Source organism: Microcaecilia unicolor, chromosome 5 (genome assembly GCF_901765095.1).
Source record: "Microcaecilia unicolor chromosome 5, aMicUni1.1, whole genome shotgun sequence".
NCBI classification, from domain to species: domain Eukaryota; kingdom Metazoa; phylum Chordata; class Amphibia; order Gymnophiona; family Siphonopidae; genus Microcaecilia; species Microcaecilia unicolor.
The window spans coordinates 24,489,140-24,504,429 of NC_044035.1; the positions used below are offsets into that span (position 1 = coordinate 24,489,140).

The 15,290-nt window shown below is 42.7% G+C and overlaps 1 protein-coding gene across 1 annotated transcript in view; it reads right to left on the reverse strand.

The window, feature by feature from the left end:
- The window catches only part of SMC3 (structural maintenance of chromosomes 3), a 190,643-nt gene that overhangs the window by 114,701 nt on the left and 60,652 nt on the right, over positions 1-15,290 (reverse strand). The window contains exons 9-12 of the mRNA XM_030202767.1: positions 14,785-14,960; positions 13,996-14,076; positions 9,579-9,743; positions 8,343-8,464 (exon numbers count right to left, since the gene is read on the reverse strand). Of these exons, the coding sequence (XP_030058627.1) occupies positions 8,343-8,464; positions 9,579-9,743; positions 13,996-14,076; positions 14,785-14,960 (544 nt within the window). The remainder of the gene's footprint in view (positions 1-8,342; positions 8,465-9,578; positions 9,744-13,995; positions 14,077-14,784; positions 14,961-15,290) is intronic.

Consider the following 15,290-nt stretch of genomic DNA (forward strand, 5'->3'; position numbering starts at 1 on the left):
TTCTATCAAGACAAGACCCTGCCTCTGGTCCCCTTGGTGATGGCACAGGGGCACCCACCAACAAATGAATCAGACCTGTGTACCAGGGCCTTCAATGCCAATGCGGAGCCATCAGGATGACTCACAAACTTTCAGAGAACCTGGCTGATCAGGGGCCAGGGTTACACCACTGTGTCTATGCTTGCTGTTCCCCTTTCTTTCCTGTGGCTGAAATAGAGGGCACATTTTGCATTCTGCCACATCACCATCAAATTGAAGAGTAAAAGCCCCCAATGCTCCACCATCAGCTATAAGGCTGAAGTGCTCAGCTCCCACTTTCAAGGGTTTAGAGGCTACCTGCCAAGAAAGTCCACCTGAGTATTCTCCACTACCACAATATGTACTGTTGAAATCCTTAGTTCCGCTCAGTTGCAAAGCCAGCTGATCTCCTATGCCACTACAGCATTCCTAGCTCCTCCATACTTGCTCACATACGCTGCTGTGACTGCTTTGTCAGACATTACTTGGACTGCCTTCCCCTGCACCAATGGAAGGAACTACTGTATTTTCATTCAAATAATGTGCACACTATAGTCTTTTTAGCGTATCTCAAAGAGTGCGCTATACCAATTTTATTTTACAAGTTGCCAACAAATGAAATAGCGAGCTGTAGTTTGTAATTTTTTTTATTTAATAAAGCTTGAATTTTGACAAGGCTTGATTGACTATAGGCATGGCTATTTCAGTTTAATCTAAACAAAGGCCAATTTCAGTTCAGTCATCATCAATCATCCGACTGCTTGAACCCTTCAAAGTCTGTTCCCTGCCTAACTGTCATCATTGAAATGTAGGCATGGCTATTTCAGTTCAATTTAAATAAAGGCCAATTTCAGTTCAGTCATCATCAATCATCATCATCCGACTGCTTGAACCCTTCAAAGTCTGTTCCCACTTCACTGTCATCGTTGAAATATCTAATAGCCACCTGTAGATGCTCTTCTGTAATTTCTGAAGTGATGTCATCGTCACTGCTATTGGCATCTTCACCTCTGCTATTGGTATCCGAATTTGTCTCACTCTGCTTGTAGATAATCACAGCCTTTCTGAAGCTGTTGCAAAGGTTTCTGGCATTGTTTTCCCCCAGGCAGAAGTTACCCACTTGCAGACTTCCGAAAACGTTGCCTGCTTCAGTCATCCTTATGGTGTGAATTTGTGAATCCCAGACCACATCCATTCATCCCACTCTCTTCTCACAGACGTCTTGAACAGATGGTTAACCACTGTACCTAGCAGCTATAGCTTATAGGTAAGGCCACAGGTAAAACAGTTGTATGGGCACCAGTGGAGTTTATATAATTTTGAATGTTTTTTTTTCTTTGTAGCCAGCCGTGGCGTTGAAAATTAGTAAGGACTTCTTTAAAAAAAAAACAAAAAAAAACAAACAAACATGTCTGGCCCTATAATGTTGATCTACCCATACTTTCATACGGTCACAGTCCATACCTCCCTTCTTATTGCAATGGACAACCACACTGGTGGGCATTTTTTCATGGGACATTCTAACTCTCTTGAAAACTACCATCAGTTTTAATTTCACTCCAAAGACTACAGTGAAGCAAGCTCTCTCATGTCCAGTGGTTGAAATGGCTACAGTTTTCGTACCTGAAGCAGCTACAGTCCTGGTGGCTGGGATGTCAAAAGACATCCGGAACCTTGTCCATATTAATAACATCCATTGCAGAGATACCGAGTGCAGAAATTTCTTTGTAGACAAATTCATGGACATCGATCAACTTTTGCTACTGATCATCTTGAAGTCGCTGGCCTACAGTGGTTCTCATTTTTACTGAAAGTCCATTTCTTTTCATGAATCTAGAAATCCAGGTGAAACCCACTTTGAAATCCGGGATGCCTCTTTCATTTGCCAGAAGCTTCACTTTGATCTGAATTGCGACAGTAGAGATAGCTTGATTTTGTTCCTTCCGAGAAAACACCCACTCCTTCAAGTCATTCTCCAATTGAGGCCATTTCGCTTTCGGCCCACAATGTGCACATTTTTGGGTTCATTTTCTCAATCTCCTTTTTCTCCTTTCATTAACAGACGACTCTCCAACCTCAAACTCTCTTGCTGCCACTCTGCTGCTTGTTTCTTCTACTCTCGCAATGACATTCAGTTTGAAGTCAGCGGTGTAGGACTTCTGTTTCATTCCTGGAATGATCCTACAGGCCTGTTTAAATTTACATAGGGAGCTTAAAAAAGGCTAAGCCTGTGCTAAATAGGCTAGTAATGAAGAGGCGCCAAAAACAAGACATTAATGAGACATAATTAGACAGGTTTGGCCTTGTTTACTCTTTCAATGAAAAGCCATGCCCAACTCCAACTGAGCCACTTCTGGCAGGCTGGAAGATGCTGAGTCCAGCACATCACAGCTCTTGCCATTTACATCCCCTCCCCCGGCTGCAGTCTACACACCAATGCTGAGGAGCAACTCCACCTTCCTGTCATGTGCCAAACCACCCTCTATGATGCCCGCCCCCCCACTGGGCCATGTGGAATTCTGGCAGTCCAACACTGAATGGATCCAGTGTGGCCAGTCGGCTCTGCAGACCCAAGACGCACAGAACCAGCTCTGAGGAACTCCTGGAGTTGCACCTCCCCTGGTATTTTAGTTATAGTTCCTCATTGATTTCTCTTTTTTTTTTCCTATAAACTTTATTGTGGGACACAAGACAGCACAGAAGCCTTTCTGTATTGACTTCTTTTTTAATCCCATGCTCTAAAAAGGCCCATCTAAGATTTGAGGGGAGGAGGTAAGGAAAAAATGGGGAGACAAAAAACAATAAAAGTTACTTATCCTACTAGAAGAGGCCCTACAGAACACCTGCCAGCCAGCCATAACTAGTGAAAGCCCATATGCTTAGGAGCTACAGCCCTCAAAGCTCAACCAGCGAAATAGGTCTGTGGTTTGATTACTGGGAGCTACCATCAGGCAAAAGACTCGACCATTGGGCATCAGGTGTTAACTGTGCCCTGGGGAGTCAGGCCAATATCGAAGAATCCTGCCCAACCAGCACCACTCCTTACCAGTGATGTCACTAGGGGAGTTAGGTTTCTCTGCCTATATCTGCTGGGTAGGGTGACATAATCATTGGTCTGGACTGCTATAGCAGGATGAAAAGGAATTCTTTAAAAATCATCATTTATGATAAATCCTTTCACTACACGTGCAACATTAATAAGGTACATACTGAGTCAGTTCAGTTTATTTTTGTTTAGCACTTTGAATTTCCTACTTAATTCAATAATATCTGGCTAGATGTTGATTCCAAGTTTTCAACTACAATTTGGAAAATGTTGCCTGGTGTCAGCTACAAAGCCTGCTGCCAGCCTTGACCAACTGAGTTTGCAGCACCAATTTATCTTCCTGCAGGCCTGTGCAGGAAACAAAACAGGGAGAGAATATACTGTATATACTCAACTATAAGCCGAGGATTTTGGTCCCAAAAGTTGGGATCTCAGCTAGCCAGCACATTCTCCCCCCCCCCCCCCCCCGCAAACTATATATATAAAAAAAAATTAGATTCAGCTCCTCAAAAAAACTGATACCCTCTATTCAGAAAAACATATGGAAAATAATCTGCTTGCAGATATGCAAGACAACTATAGTTAAAGCAATATAAACATTGCCTTGTAATAACATGGCTTTAGTACTCATGATTTTAAACACTATACAACTAACCTAAATTAAGTCCTGTACATGCTATTCTTCAAACATTATTTCTACTTAGTAAGTTGTACTAAGAGTATCCATCACCATCTGAACAGCATTTAGGGGATCCACTATTTCTTTCATATTGCTCCTCTTCAAAAAACAGTCTGGTTTTAATTTTTGAAGCTACTTTTGTCTGCATAGGACCCATCTGACTCAAGACACTACTAATTACAAAGGCATGCATCATTTAAGCAGAACGTATTCTTTTTGTATCAATGTTATGTTTTCGAGCTGGGAGTTGGTAGATATTACAAAAGCGATCAACAGCTTTTGGTATATTGCAGATTTCCAAAGCTATTCTGGAGGGAGGGGGGTGACTGGGACGTCTCCCCCCCCCCCCTACTACTACTTAACATTTCTAAAGCGCTACTAGGGTTACGCAGCGCTGTACAATTTAACATGGAAGGACAGTCCCTGCTCAAGGAGCTTACAATCTAAAAAGACAGGTGTACAATCTAAAGACAAGTGTAGAGTCCGTCTGGTAGGTAATATTCATGAGAGGTTAGGTGCCGAATGCGGCATTGAAGAGGTGAGTTTTAAGCAGAGATTTGAAAATGGGTAGGGAGGGAGCTTGGCGTAGGGGTTGAGGAAGATTGTTCCAGGCAAAGGGTGAGGCAAGGCAGAATGAGCGGAGCCTGGAGTTGGCAGTGGTGGAGAAGGGAACTGACAGGAGGGATTTGTCCTGTGAGCGGAGGTTACGGGCGGGGACACAGGGGGAGATGAGGGTAGAGAGGTAGTGAGGAGCCGCAGACCGGGTGCATTTGTAGGTAAGGAGGAGAAGCTTGAATTGTATGCGGTATCTGATCGGAAGCCAGTGAAGTGACTTGAGGAGAGGAGTGATGCGAGTATATCGGTTCTGGCGGAATATAAGACGTGCGGCAGCGTTCTGAAAGTGACTGGTACTTCTCTTACTGGCAAGCCTGGACATTGACTGACGCGGAAGTAACTGCAAGCAGGGCCGGTCAGGGCCTTGAGCATCTGTGCATGCTTGAGGCCTGCCAACTCCTGAGGGGGAGCCAGCAGGCCTCGAGCATGCAGATTCTCAAGGCTGCGGATGGGCCCTGCTTGCAGTTACTCCCATGTTAGCATCAGCGTCCAGGCTTGCTGGTAAGAGAAATGCCAATCACTTTGTGGGGGGAGAGGAGGAAGGGGAAGAAAGACATGCCAGCAACCGTGGGGGAAGGGGAGGGAAGACAGAAGTGCCAGTAACCGCAGGAGGAGGATGGACAGGGAAAAGGAAAAGAAATGCCAGTCACCATGGGAAAGGAATACTTGAATATAATTCCCCCCCTTTTTAGGGGAAAAATGTTATCTCAGCTTATATTTAGATGGGCTTATATTCAAGTATATAAGGTATGCAATAATTTTAAAATCTGAAGGTTGCAATAGTGAAACAACTGGAAAAGTCAAACTATTTTAATAAAACAAACCCTCCCATATACACACAGCCAACAAATGGTACAGTGGGGGAAATAAGTATTTGATCCCTTGCTGATTTTGTAAGTTTGCCCACTGACAAAGACATGAGCAGCCCATAATTGAAGGGTAGGTTATTGGTAACAGTGAGAGATAGCACATCACAAATTAAATCCGGAAAATCACATTGTGGAAAGTATATGAATTTATTTGCATTCTGCAGAGGGAAATAAGTATTTGATCCCTCTGGCAAACAAGACCTAATACTTGGTGGCAAAACCCTTGTTGGCAAGCACAGCGGTCAGACGTCTTCTGTAGTTGATGATGAGGTTTGCACACATGTCAGGAGGAATTTTGGTCCACTCCTCTTTGCAGATCATCTCTAAATCATTAAGAGTTCTGGGCTGTCGCTTGGCAACTCGCAGCTTCAGCTCCCTCCATAAGTTTTCAATGGGATTAAGGTCTGGTGACTGGCTAGGCCACTCCATGACCCTAATGTGCTTCTTCCTGAGCCACTCCTTTGTTGCCTTGGCTGTATGTTTTGGGTCATTGTCGTGCTGGAAGACCCAGCCACGACCCATTTTTAAGGCCCTGGCGGAGGGAAGGAGGTTGTCACTCAGAATTGTACGGTACATGGCCCCATCCATTCTCCCATTGATGCGGTGAAGTAATCCTGTGCCCTTAGCAGAGAAACACCCCCAAAACATAACATTTCCACCTCCATGCTTGACAGTGGGGACGGTGTTCTTTGGGTCATAGGCAGCATTTCTCTTCCTCCAAAGACGGCGAGTTGAGTTCATGCCAAAGAGCTCAATTTTTGTCTCATCTGACCACAGCACCTTCTCCCAATCACTCTCGGCATCATCCAGGTGTTCACTGGCAAACTTCAGATGGGCCGTCACATGTGCCTTCCGGAGCAGGGGGACCTTGCGGGCACTGCAGGATTGCAATCCGTTATGTCGTAATGTGTTACCAATGGTTTTCGTGGTGACAGTGGTCCCAGCTGCCTTGAGATCATTGACAAGTTCCCCCCTTGTAGTTGTAGGCTGATTTCTAACCTTCCTCATGATCAAGGATACCCCACGAGGTGAGATTTTACGTGGAGCCCCAGATCTTTGTCGATTGACAGTCATTTTGTACTTCTTCCATTTTCTTACTATGGCACCAACAGTTGTCTCCTTCTCGCCCAGCGTCTTACTGATGGTTTTGTAGCCCATTCCAGCCTTGTGCAGGTGTATGATCTTGTCCCTGACATCCTTAGACAGCTCCTTGCTCTTGGCCATTTTGTAGAGGTTAGAGTCTGACTGATTCACTGAGTCTGTGGACAGGTGTCTTTCATACAGGTGACCATTGCCGACAGCTGTCTGTCATGCAGGTAACGAGTTGATTTGGAGCATCTACCTGGTCTGTAGGGGCCAGATCTCTTACTGGTTGGTGGGGGATCAAATACTTATTTCCCTCTGCAGAATGCAAATAAATTCATATACTTTCCACAATGTGATTTTCCGGATTTAATTTGTGATGTGCTATCTCTCACTGTTACCAATAACCTACCCTTCAATTATGGGCTGCTCATGTCTTTGTCAGTGGGCAAACTTACAAAATCAGCAAGGGATCAAATACTTATTTCCCCCACTGTATTTTTTTAAACAAGTTCTCTATAACAAGCTAAGTGCTCCAAATTTCTGCCTATGCTTGTCCATCTATCGGTTGGTCCAATCGCAAATCCTACCCTCCATAAATCTATCAGCTGAGTCTAGTAGCGCTAAAGAAATGATAAGTAGTAGTAGTACAATGGGAAAGGAAAAGACATACTGCTTTAGAGAATAGTTTCTATTTTGATAAATACTATCCAACCCAAAATGAAAAAAACAAAACAAAACAACAAGTAATCTTGTGGGAACTGAATGCTGTACCTCACCTTTAGTACTTGTGGAAAGGCAAGTTATAAACTAGAAATAAACAGACCTAAATCACGGTCGCCAAAGCGTGGCCTTTGGGGCAAATTTACGGCCCTGTATGCTTTCCGTCCCCAAATCAGATCCAACCTACAGAGCAAGACTTTTTGCCTAAGTGCCCTCTCCTTCCTTCAGTCTCCAGTTTGGAGATTTCAATAAGCAGAATGTGGAATAGCCCAGCTCATTTCCAGCAGTCTTCCCTTCTATCACTCTATGCAGAGACTTCTCACTGCTCAGATCCTCCTCACTTCTGCCAAGAAGCAGCAAAAGCTTCAAAAACAAGGCAAAAGCGACAGAGCGGAGGCTGCCACTACTTCTGAGGCTCGGGAGTGTCGAATCTATTTCAAGTGAACCTGTTCAACTACCTCTAGTCTTCACAATTGCAGCTCAGTACTACCTTGTATTCATCACCCGGATGAGCACATATCACTACTAGGGAAGATGTTTCTCTCTTTGCTCCAAAGATGCAGGACTGGGAGTGTGTGCCCTATTATTAGGCAGCATTAGCAATGTGCATGCATACCACACTGCTGCACAGCTGATAGATGAATGGTACATATTGGTGTTTCTTTCTCTCAGTGATTCAAAGCAAAGAGTTTGCATGCATGTGTCTCCTCTGCTCTGGTTTTGCAGGGGAAGAAATAAGAGGTAAGGAGTAAGAGGAGACAGAAAAAAAGGAAAAGTAAGAATGGGTAAGACTGGAATGAAGGGGGTAAGAAGAGGAGAAGAAAAGAAAGAGAGGCATTTATCAGGGTGGTGTGAGTGGGACAGAGATTGTAAGCTCTGTCGAGCAGTGACTGTCTCTTCATGTTCAAGTGTACAGCGCTGCGTACGTCTTGTAGTGCTATAAAAATGATAAGTAGTAGTAGTAACCCTGCCAACTACCCACCATTCCAAGGGGCAGATGTATAGGAAAGGGAGGAGGAGGAAGTGTTATTTGGGGATCCTGCCTCCCTCTTTTGCCAGAGGGATCCGAAAGATCCCGATATGGTCCCCTCTCGTGCCCAGTTATCAAATGTTCTCCAAGGGGGTCTCTACTCCCATTTGGCTCTCTTGACAATTTGAAATGTTCTATATAGCCCCTTCATGTAAAAGGTTTGGGGATCCCTGTCTTTAAAAAATACAGTGAAAATCCAGTCATTCGAATGAACCACTGCTTTGTTCATTCTTACCCTTGATATACAGTGTTTTATTTTAAACTGCCCAGACTACAGACCTTGCAATTCCACTCTCTTCTTTTTCTTTCACACTATTAAATTTGGGTTCTGTTTCTGCCAGTTCTTTCTGCTTTTCTTCAATTTTTTCTAGAAGCTTGTGTCTCTCCTTTAGCAAACGTTTCTGAAAGTAAAAACAGACAACTACTCTTACTTAACACATGACAAAAGACAAACAAAAATGTGGAATAAATTATGACTCACCTTTTTAATTTACAAATTGTAGTAAATTGGGCAAAATATTTTTTGTTAAAGTGGAATAAATACCCTCTGTTAAACCTCCAGGCCAGAGATAAATATCAAATTTAAGCACTTATTTCCAGAAACAGAGAAACATAGAAGCATGACGGCAGATAAAGGCCATATGACCCATCCAGTCTGCCCATCCTCTTTAACCCCTAATTCTTCCTGTTCCTAAGCGATCCCACATGCTTATCCCATGCCTTTTTAAACTCTGGAACAGTCCTCGACTCCATCATCTCCATTAGGAGGCCATTCCATACCTCCACCACCCTTTCTGTGAAATAATACTTCCTCAGGTTGCTCCTAAGCCTATTACCGCTCAACTTTGTCGTATGCCCCCTCATTCCAGAGCTCTAAGTGTAGGTACAGTATATGTCTGGACATGTGACTTGTCAAAAAACACAAGTTCAAAAATAAACCCTTGGCTAAAGGCTGAACTCAGAAACAGAGAAGAGTGATTTGTAGAATCTTGCAGCATCACAGTGCAAAAGCCTGCAGCGTACAAAAGACATCTTCACTAACAAGCCTACATGTGTAAGTCAGCACTATGAGATGGGATTCTTCATGACCCACAACACTAGGCTGCATTAGGAGGGAGAATTTGTGTTTTCACACTTAAACCCTTTCCACAAAATTCTGCCATAAGTACTTTATTTAAGCTGGTAAAATCTTTTTTCCATCTACCTATTTGGAATGACCTGGCAATTTCCTGCTACTCCTTTGGGCTTTTGGCTCTACTAGGGTTTTACAAGCCATCATTTCCAACTACCTGGGTATTTTCCCTTTCCCCATTGTGGTGACAATCTTTGACCATACACCACAGTTACTGCTCATGCTGCTAAGTATTTACCCCAAATTTGGCTAGATACTGGTCTCCCAGGAATTCTGAATAGTAGAAAACAGGTTCAGGACGCAAACTTCTCTCTCAGGTACTAGCAAAGCTACTTGTTCACATAAGTATATCTATTGCAATGCAGATTTTGTTCACTATTTACCCTCTGCTCGCTGTTTCCAGCCAATTCATCCTGTAAGTCTTTGGCTTTCAGCTCTAGTTTGGTCCGCTGCTTAATCTGCTCTTGTCTCTCAGAGCTTAGTTGTTCTCTCTCTTCCTTCATGGCAGAGATCTTTGCTTTCATCTCTCGAACCTGTCGCTCGATATCCTACAAAAAAAAGTAATGCACACTGTTTCTTACAATGCAGCATTAAAAACAAACACCTCAACCTCTCATTCATATTTCATTTGCCAACACTGACATGAATACCAATATGTTTAAAACGTACTTAAAGAAAATATTTTTGTGTGTGGGCAAAAACCTAAATGAATCAAAACTTATTCACTACTTTTATCAAACAGCAGTAAAAAGTGGCCTTAACATCCTTATGTGGGTTTTCCCAGCCCGCTAAAGCCATTTTTACTGCTGGGGTAAAAAGGACAAATTTTCTTTTTTTTTTCTAAATTAATGGCCATGCGCTAATTTTGCCATTAGCGCATGAGCCCCTACCACCACCCATTATGCAGACAGCAAGGGCTCATGCACTAAGCAAGTGCTAATCAACTAGTGCAGAACGCGTCCACTCTCTGCCCCCCACACCAGCCCCCAGCGCTAAAAATTTTTTTTTCTTTTTTAGTGCATGGGTAACATGCACACATCCCAAAATTACCGCAGGATGCCATTTTTTTGCCATGGTTAAACACACATTAGTGCTTACTGTAGCTCTGTAAGAGGGCTCCTTTAACCGAATAACAACAATTTACTACATGATAAGGACATAAAAAATTACCACAAAGTTTTTATTTTAAATACATTTTAATTGAAAGCCCTCCCTGTGCTCGAGTTGAAATAAATAAATAATTGTTTCTGTGGGAAAAGAACTTGAAGAATATTCAAACTCAACATTCTGAGATGTCATCTCAGTGCAGTGATCCCCAAACCTGTCCTGGGGATCCCTCAGCCTGTTGGGTTTTCACGATTTCCACAATGATTATGCAAGAGATTTATATTCGTTGCCTCCATTTTTTGTTTTGTTTTTAAATCTCTCTGTTACTCCTTGTTCAATGCACCCTTGGTGGTAATCTACTCGTTATGTGGTTGCACCTTCCTTTTGCTTTTTGGAGTGGAGGAGTAGCCTAGTGGTTAGTGCTGTGGACTTTGATCCTGGGGAACAGAGTTCGATTCCCACTGCAGCTCCTTGTGACTCTGGGCAAGTCACTTAACCCTCCATTGCCCCTGGTACAAAATAAGTACCCGAATATATGTAAACCGCTTTGAATGTAGTTGCAAAAACCTCAGAAAGGCTGTATATCAAGTCCCATTTCCCTTTCCCTAGTTGAGATTCTACATGGAATCTTACTTTTGACAGACTACACAGAGACTTTAAAGTATCTGTTTCAATCATTCAAAGGTCTTTTTCAAGACCACCTAACTTTCAGACGATTCCTAGTACCAGAATCATTTAAGACTCCTGAGGCAGGCCTGTGGCCGAAACACGGTACTGTGTCGAGTCTGTGAATAAAGTGGTACTTTATACATCAGTATCCCGTCTCCCTGGAGTCATTGGTCCACTTCCCACTTCCTTTTAACTGTTGTTTTCTCGTGGGAGTTAGTGTTCATCCACCTTGGTGGATCACCTCCTCCTTGATTAGAAAAAAGTGCAACATGGATGACTACAGTACAGGAAGCAAAACCATAGAAGATGGTTTACAGCTAACAAATAGAAGTTTCATTAAACAACTGGCATCAGAAGATGAATTTAAGTATCTAGGAAGACTCAGATGTAGCAACATAACCAGATCAAAATGAACACTAGCTCCAACATGTTCAGGAAATTCTCAATTCATAATTAAATGGAGTTAATTTAATTAAAATTTATAGACGTGACTATGGGGTCCTTTTACAAAGGTGCACTAATAGATTTAGTGCACACTAACAACTTAGTATGCATTAAATGCTAAGAAGCCCATAGGAATATAATGGGCTGAGCGGCATTTAGCATGCACTAATCATTAGCAAGCGTTAAATCTGTTACCGCACATTAGTAAAAGGACCCCTCTATCGGGTGATGAAAGAACTGATGAAAAACAGATGGAAAAACAGATGGAAAAAATAAAATGAAGAAATTAGGTTTTACCTGATCATTTTCTTTCCATTAGTCCTTCCCACTATTCCAGAACCTGTGGGACTTCCATCAACCAGCAGGAAGTAGATAGAGAACTGAATACTGAGCTGAGACATCTCTCTCTTGGCATCCAGTATTTATGCAGACAAGCAGTAAGGAGAAAATCAGAATAAACACAACAACCTTAAACAACTCACCAATCTAACACTAACCAGATCAGAAAACATGTAGAGAACAAGAGATATGCAGAAAGCACCATGCAAGGTGAAAGTCATTATTTGACCCATTTCCTTGCACCAAATAAACATCTCAGAAACTTCAGGCGGGGCTCTGGAATAGTGGGAAGGACTAATGGTAAGAAAATTATCAGGTAAGACCAAATTCCTCTTTCCATTACATAGCTTCCCATTATTCCAGAACCTGTGGGATGTTTAAAAGCAATCCCTAGAGTGGGTGGGATCCTGGCGCAGCTGCCCTGAGGACCAATGCCCCAAAACTGGCTTCCAAGCTCACCACAACACCCACCCTGTAGTGCTCGGCAAAGGTATGGAGCGTGAACCACGTTGCCACAAGAGGCAGTAAAGTAGTCTCCCCGCCCATGATGTCACTGTATACCTCGTTGAATGAGCCCGCAAGGCCTGGTGAGCCTGTTACCCTGCAAGCAAATAAGCAGATACAATAGTCTCCTTCAGCCATCTAGCAACTGTGGGCTTGGAAGCCATGAGGCCAAGCTTCTGTTTATCAAAAAGCAGTGTCTGGTTTGTGAAACTCATTCGTGACTTCCAGATACCTAATGAGGACTCTACGCACATCCGAGAATACTGAGCCTCTTCAATCTCTCTGCCAAAGGATGGAAGCTCCACAGATTGGCTGAGATGAAATGCTGATTCCACTTTTGGAAGAAAGGAAGGTACCGTGCGCAGGGAGACCGCCGCCTCCGAAAAGCGAAGAAAGGGATCCCGACAAGAGAGAGAAACTAAAGCTACAAAACCCTAAGTTCTGACGCACTAGTCTCCAAGAACGCCGTCTTTAGCATAAGATCTTTCAAGGAGGCCTTACTGAGAGGCTCAAAAGGAGGTTTCTGAAGAGCTTGAAGGTTCCACTCTCCACACGGCGTACAGCCCGCTGCCTGCAAAAATCAAACTATATCTGGGTGAACCACAAGAGACATCTTCTGTAGTCATGCCTTGAAACAGGTCAAAGCCGCAACCTGAACTTTTAGAGAACCCACTGCCAATCCTTTCTGAAGATATTCCTGGAGAAATGCTAGGATGAGTAGAGAGAAGGGAGATAATCTGTGCTCAGAACACCAGTCCTCAAATGTCCTCCACACCCTCGCATACGTCATGGATGTACAGCGTTTTCAAGCCTGAATCAAGGTAGCAATGACCGAATCAGAATGACCTTTTTATCTCAACCAAGCCTTTATAATGGCCAAGCCGTAAGACCAAAGGGGCACTGATCCTCCATGAGACCCAGACCGTAGTTCAGTAGGCCATGTATCTGCGGAAGATCGTTTGGCTTTGCTGTGTATAATGGATTTTTTTTGTATGTGAAGGATGGAAGGAATTGTGGAGGTAGATGCATCTGTCCGTAAGCTTCATGTACATAGATGTTTGTATATCGCTATTGATGTAAATTGTGGTGTCTAGAAAGTTTACTCTTTCTGGGGAGTAGTAAATTTTAAAATGCTGTAGTACGTAGTTGGTCTTGTTAGCTGCGTGAATAGGTAAATCTCCAAAAGATAGTTTCCTTGGTCTTAAAAAAGATCTTTAGTAAAAAATCAGCTAAGGAGCTGAAAAGGTGTTAAACCATAAACATTTTAAGGAAACTATCTTTCGGAGATTTACCTATTCACGCAGCTAACAAGACTCTCGAGGCAGGCCTGTGGCCGAAATACGACTCTGTGTTGAGTCTTCAATAAATTACTATAAACATTAGTCTGTTGTCCTAGTCTCTTGAGAATCGGCCCACTTCCCACTGTATTTTTGCTGATGCCACACATGAAGACATAATTATGATACGAAATGAAATTTTTATTTTTGCAATACTAGTGTATATTTCTCTGAACACTTCTTCAGATTTCCAGATTTTATTTTTTTTGTTGTATCTTAAAATGTGCAGTAACAAGAATGAGTTAGCTGGTTAACTGAAGATCTAAAATCTTGGGTTAGGTATCAGGCAAAAGATCAAAAGCATGGGACATAATTAGAGGCAGAAGTTATACTGAAGCTTATCTACTGATGAATGACAATGACTGAATTGGTTTTAGTGGTTGACTCTTCTATGTCCTACCTCCATTTTATCTCTTGCATCCTGTTGAGCATCTCTCAGTTGCCTTGATTTCTCTCCACTGGTCTCACGCTTTGAAGAAAGCTGAAATTAAACAGCACACAAAAACTTATCAACAAACTTAGGGGGCCTTTTACTAAAATGTGCTAATGGATTTAGCGTGTGCTAAATAAGACGCCCATTATATTCCTATGGGCGTCTTATCATTTAGTGTGTGCTAATCATTAGTACACCTTAGTAAAAAGACCCCTTAATTAACTACATTATTTTCCACTTCTACACTGTATAAAATGGAACCATTTGCGGGCTTTCAAGAGTCTCTGAAATGCAAGTCTTTAACTAACTAGGGAGTAAGATTATGACAAATCTTTTACCCTGGCGCACTCACCCCTTTTTGTGGGAGGAAGCAAAACAGTTAAAAAAAAAAAAAAAAAGAGAGTGACATTTCAATTTTTTAAAATGGTCATTTTCTGCACATGAAAGGTTTACACAATATACCACCTTAAAAAAAATTGTTATTGCTCAAATGTTTCTGTTTTAGAAATCCCCCCCCCCCCCCCCCAATAACTTTCGCCCCTTTACTCTTTCCCTTCACCTTTGGTATCTAGTCTTCAAAATGGGCATGAAACAGGCCCAGCCATGCACCGCATCTATTTCTGGACTGGATTCTGCTGCAGTAGTAGCAGATCCTTTGAGGCCCAGGCCTGAAATTTTCTACCCTCATTTGTATTACAAATCAGTCACCACTTCCAGAAAACTATAGATAGCTGAAATTCATAGGTTCTATGCTACCTCATCAAGTTTGGCACGCGTCTCATTGAGTTCCTGATTATATATTGTGTATTCCAGGGCTCTTCTCATTTTATCCCATTTTTGGTACTGAGCAAGTTCTTCTTTCTCCTCCTCCAGAGTATGTAATCGCTCTTCAATGTATTTCAGCAATTCATTGATTTTTTCTCGTTTTCCCTCTTGACACAAAACACAAAAACAAAATAAATAAAAGAAACTAAAATGGAACATAAACATTGGACAAAGGTGAAATTATTCTTACCTATTAATTTCATTTCCTTGACTCCAGCTTGACCAGTCTGAACCAATGGGGTGTGTCCCCGTACCAGCAGATTGGAAGTATGATCATCAGGGCCGGTGTTAGAGGGTGGCAAACAGGGAAATTGCCCTGGGCTCCCATGTCACAGGGGTCCCCAGGCCTGACTCAAGCTGAAGAAAAAATAGCCTGCAAGTGGGCTTTGTGGCCCCCCTTTCCATTTCCTGCCCTGGGCCCCTAAATGTCTAACACC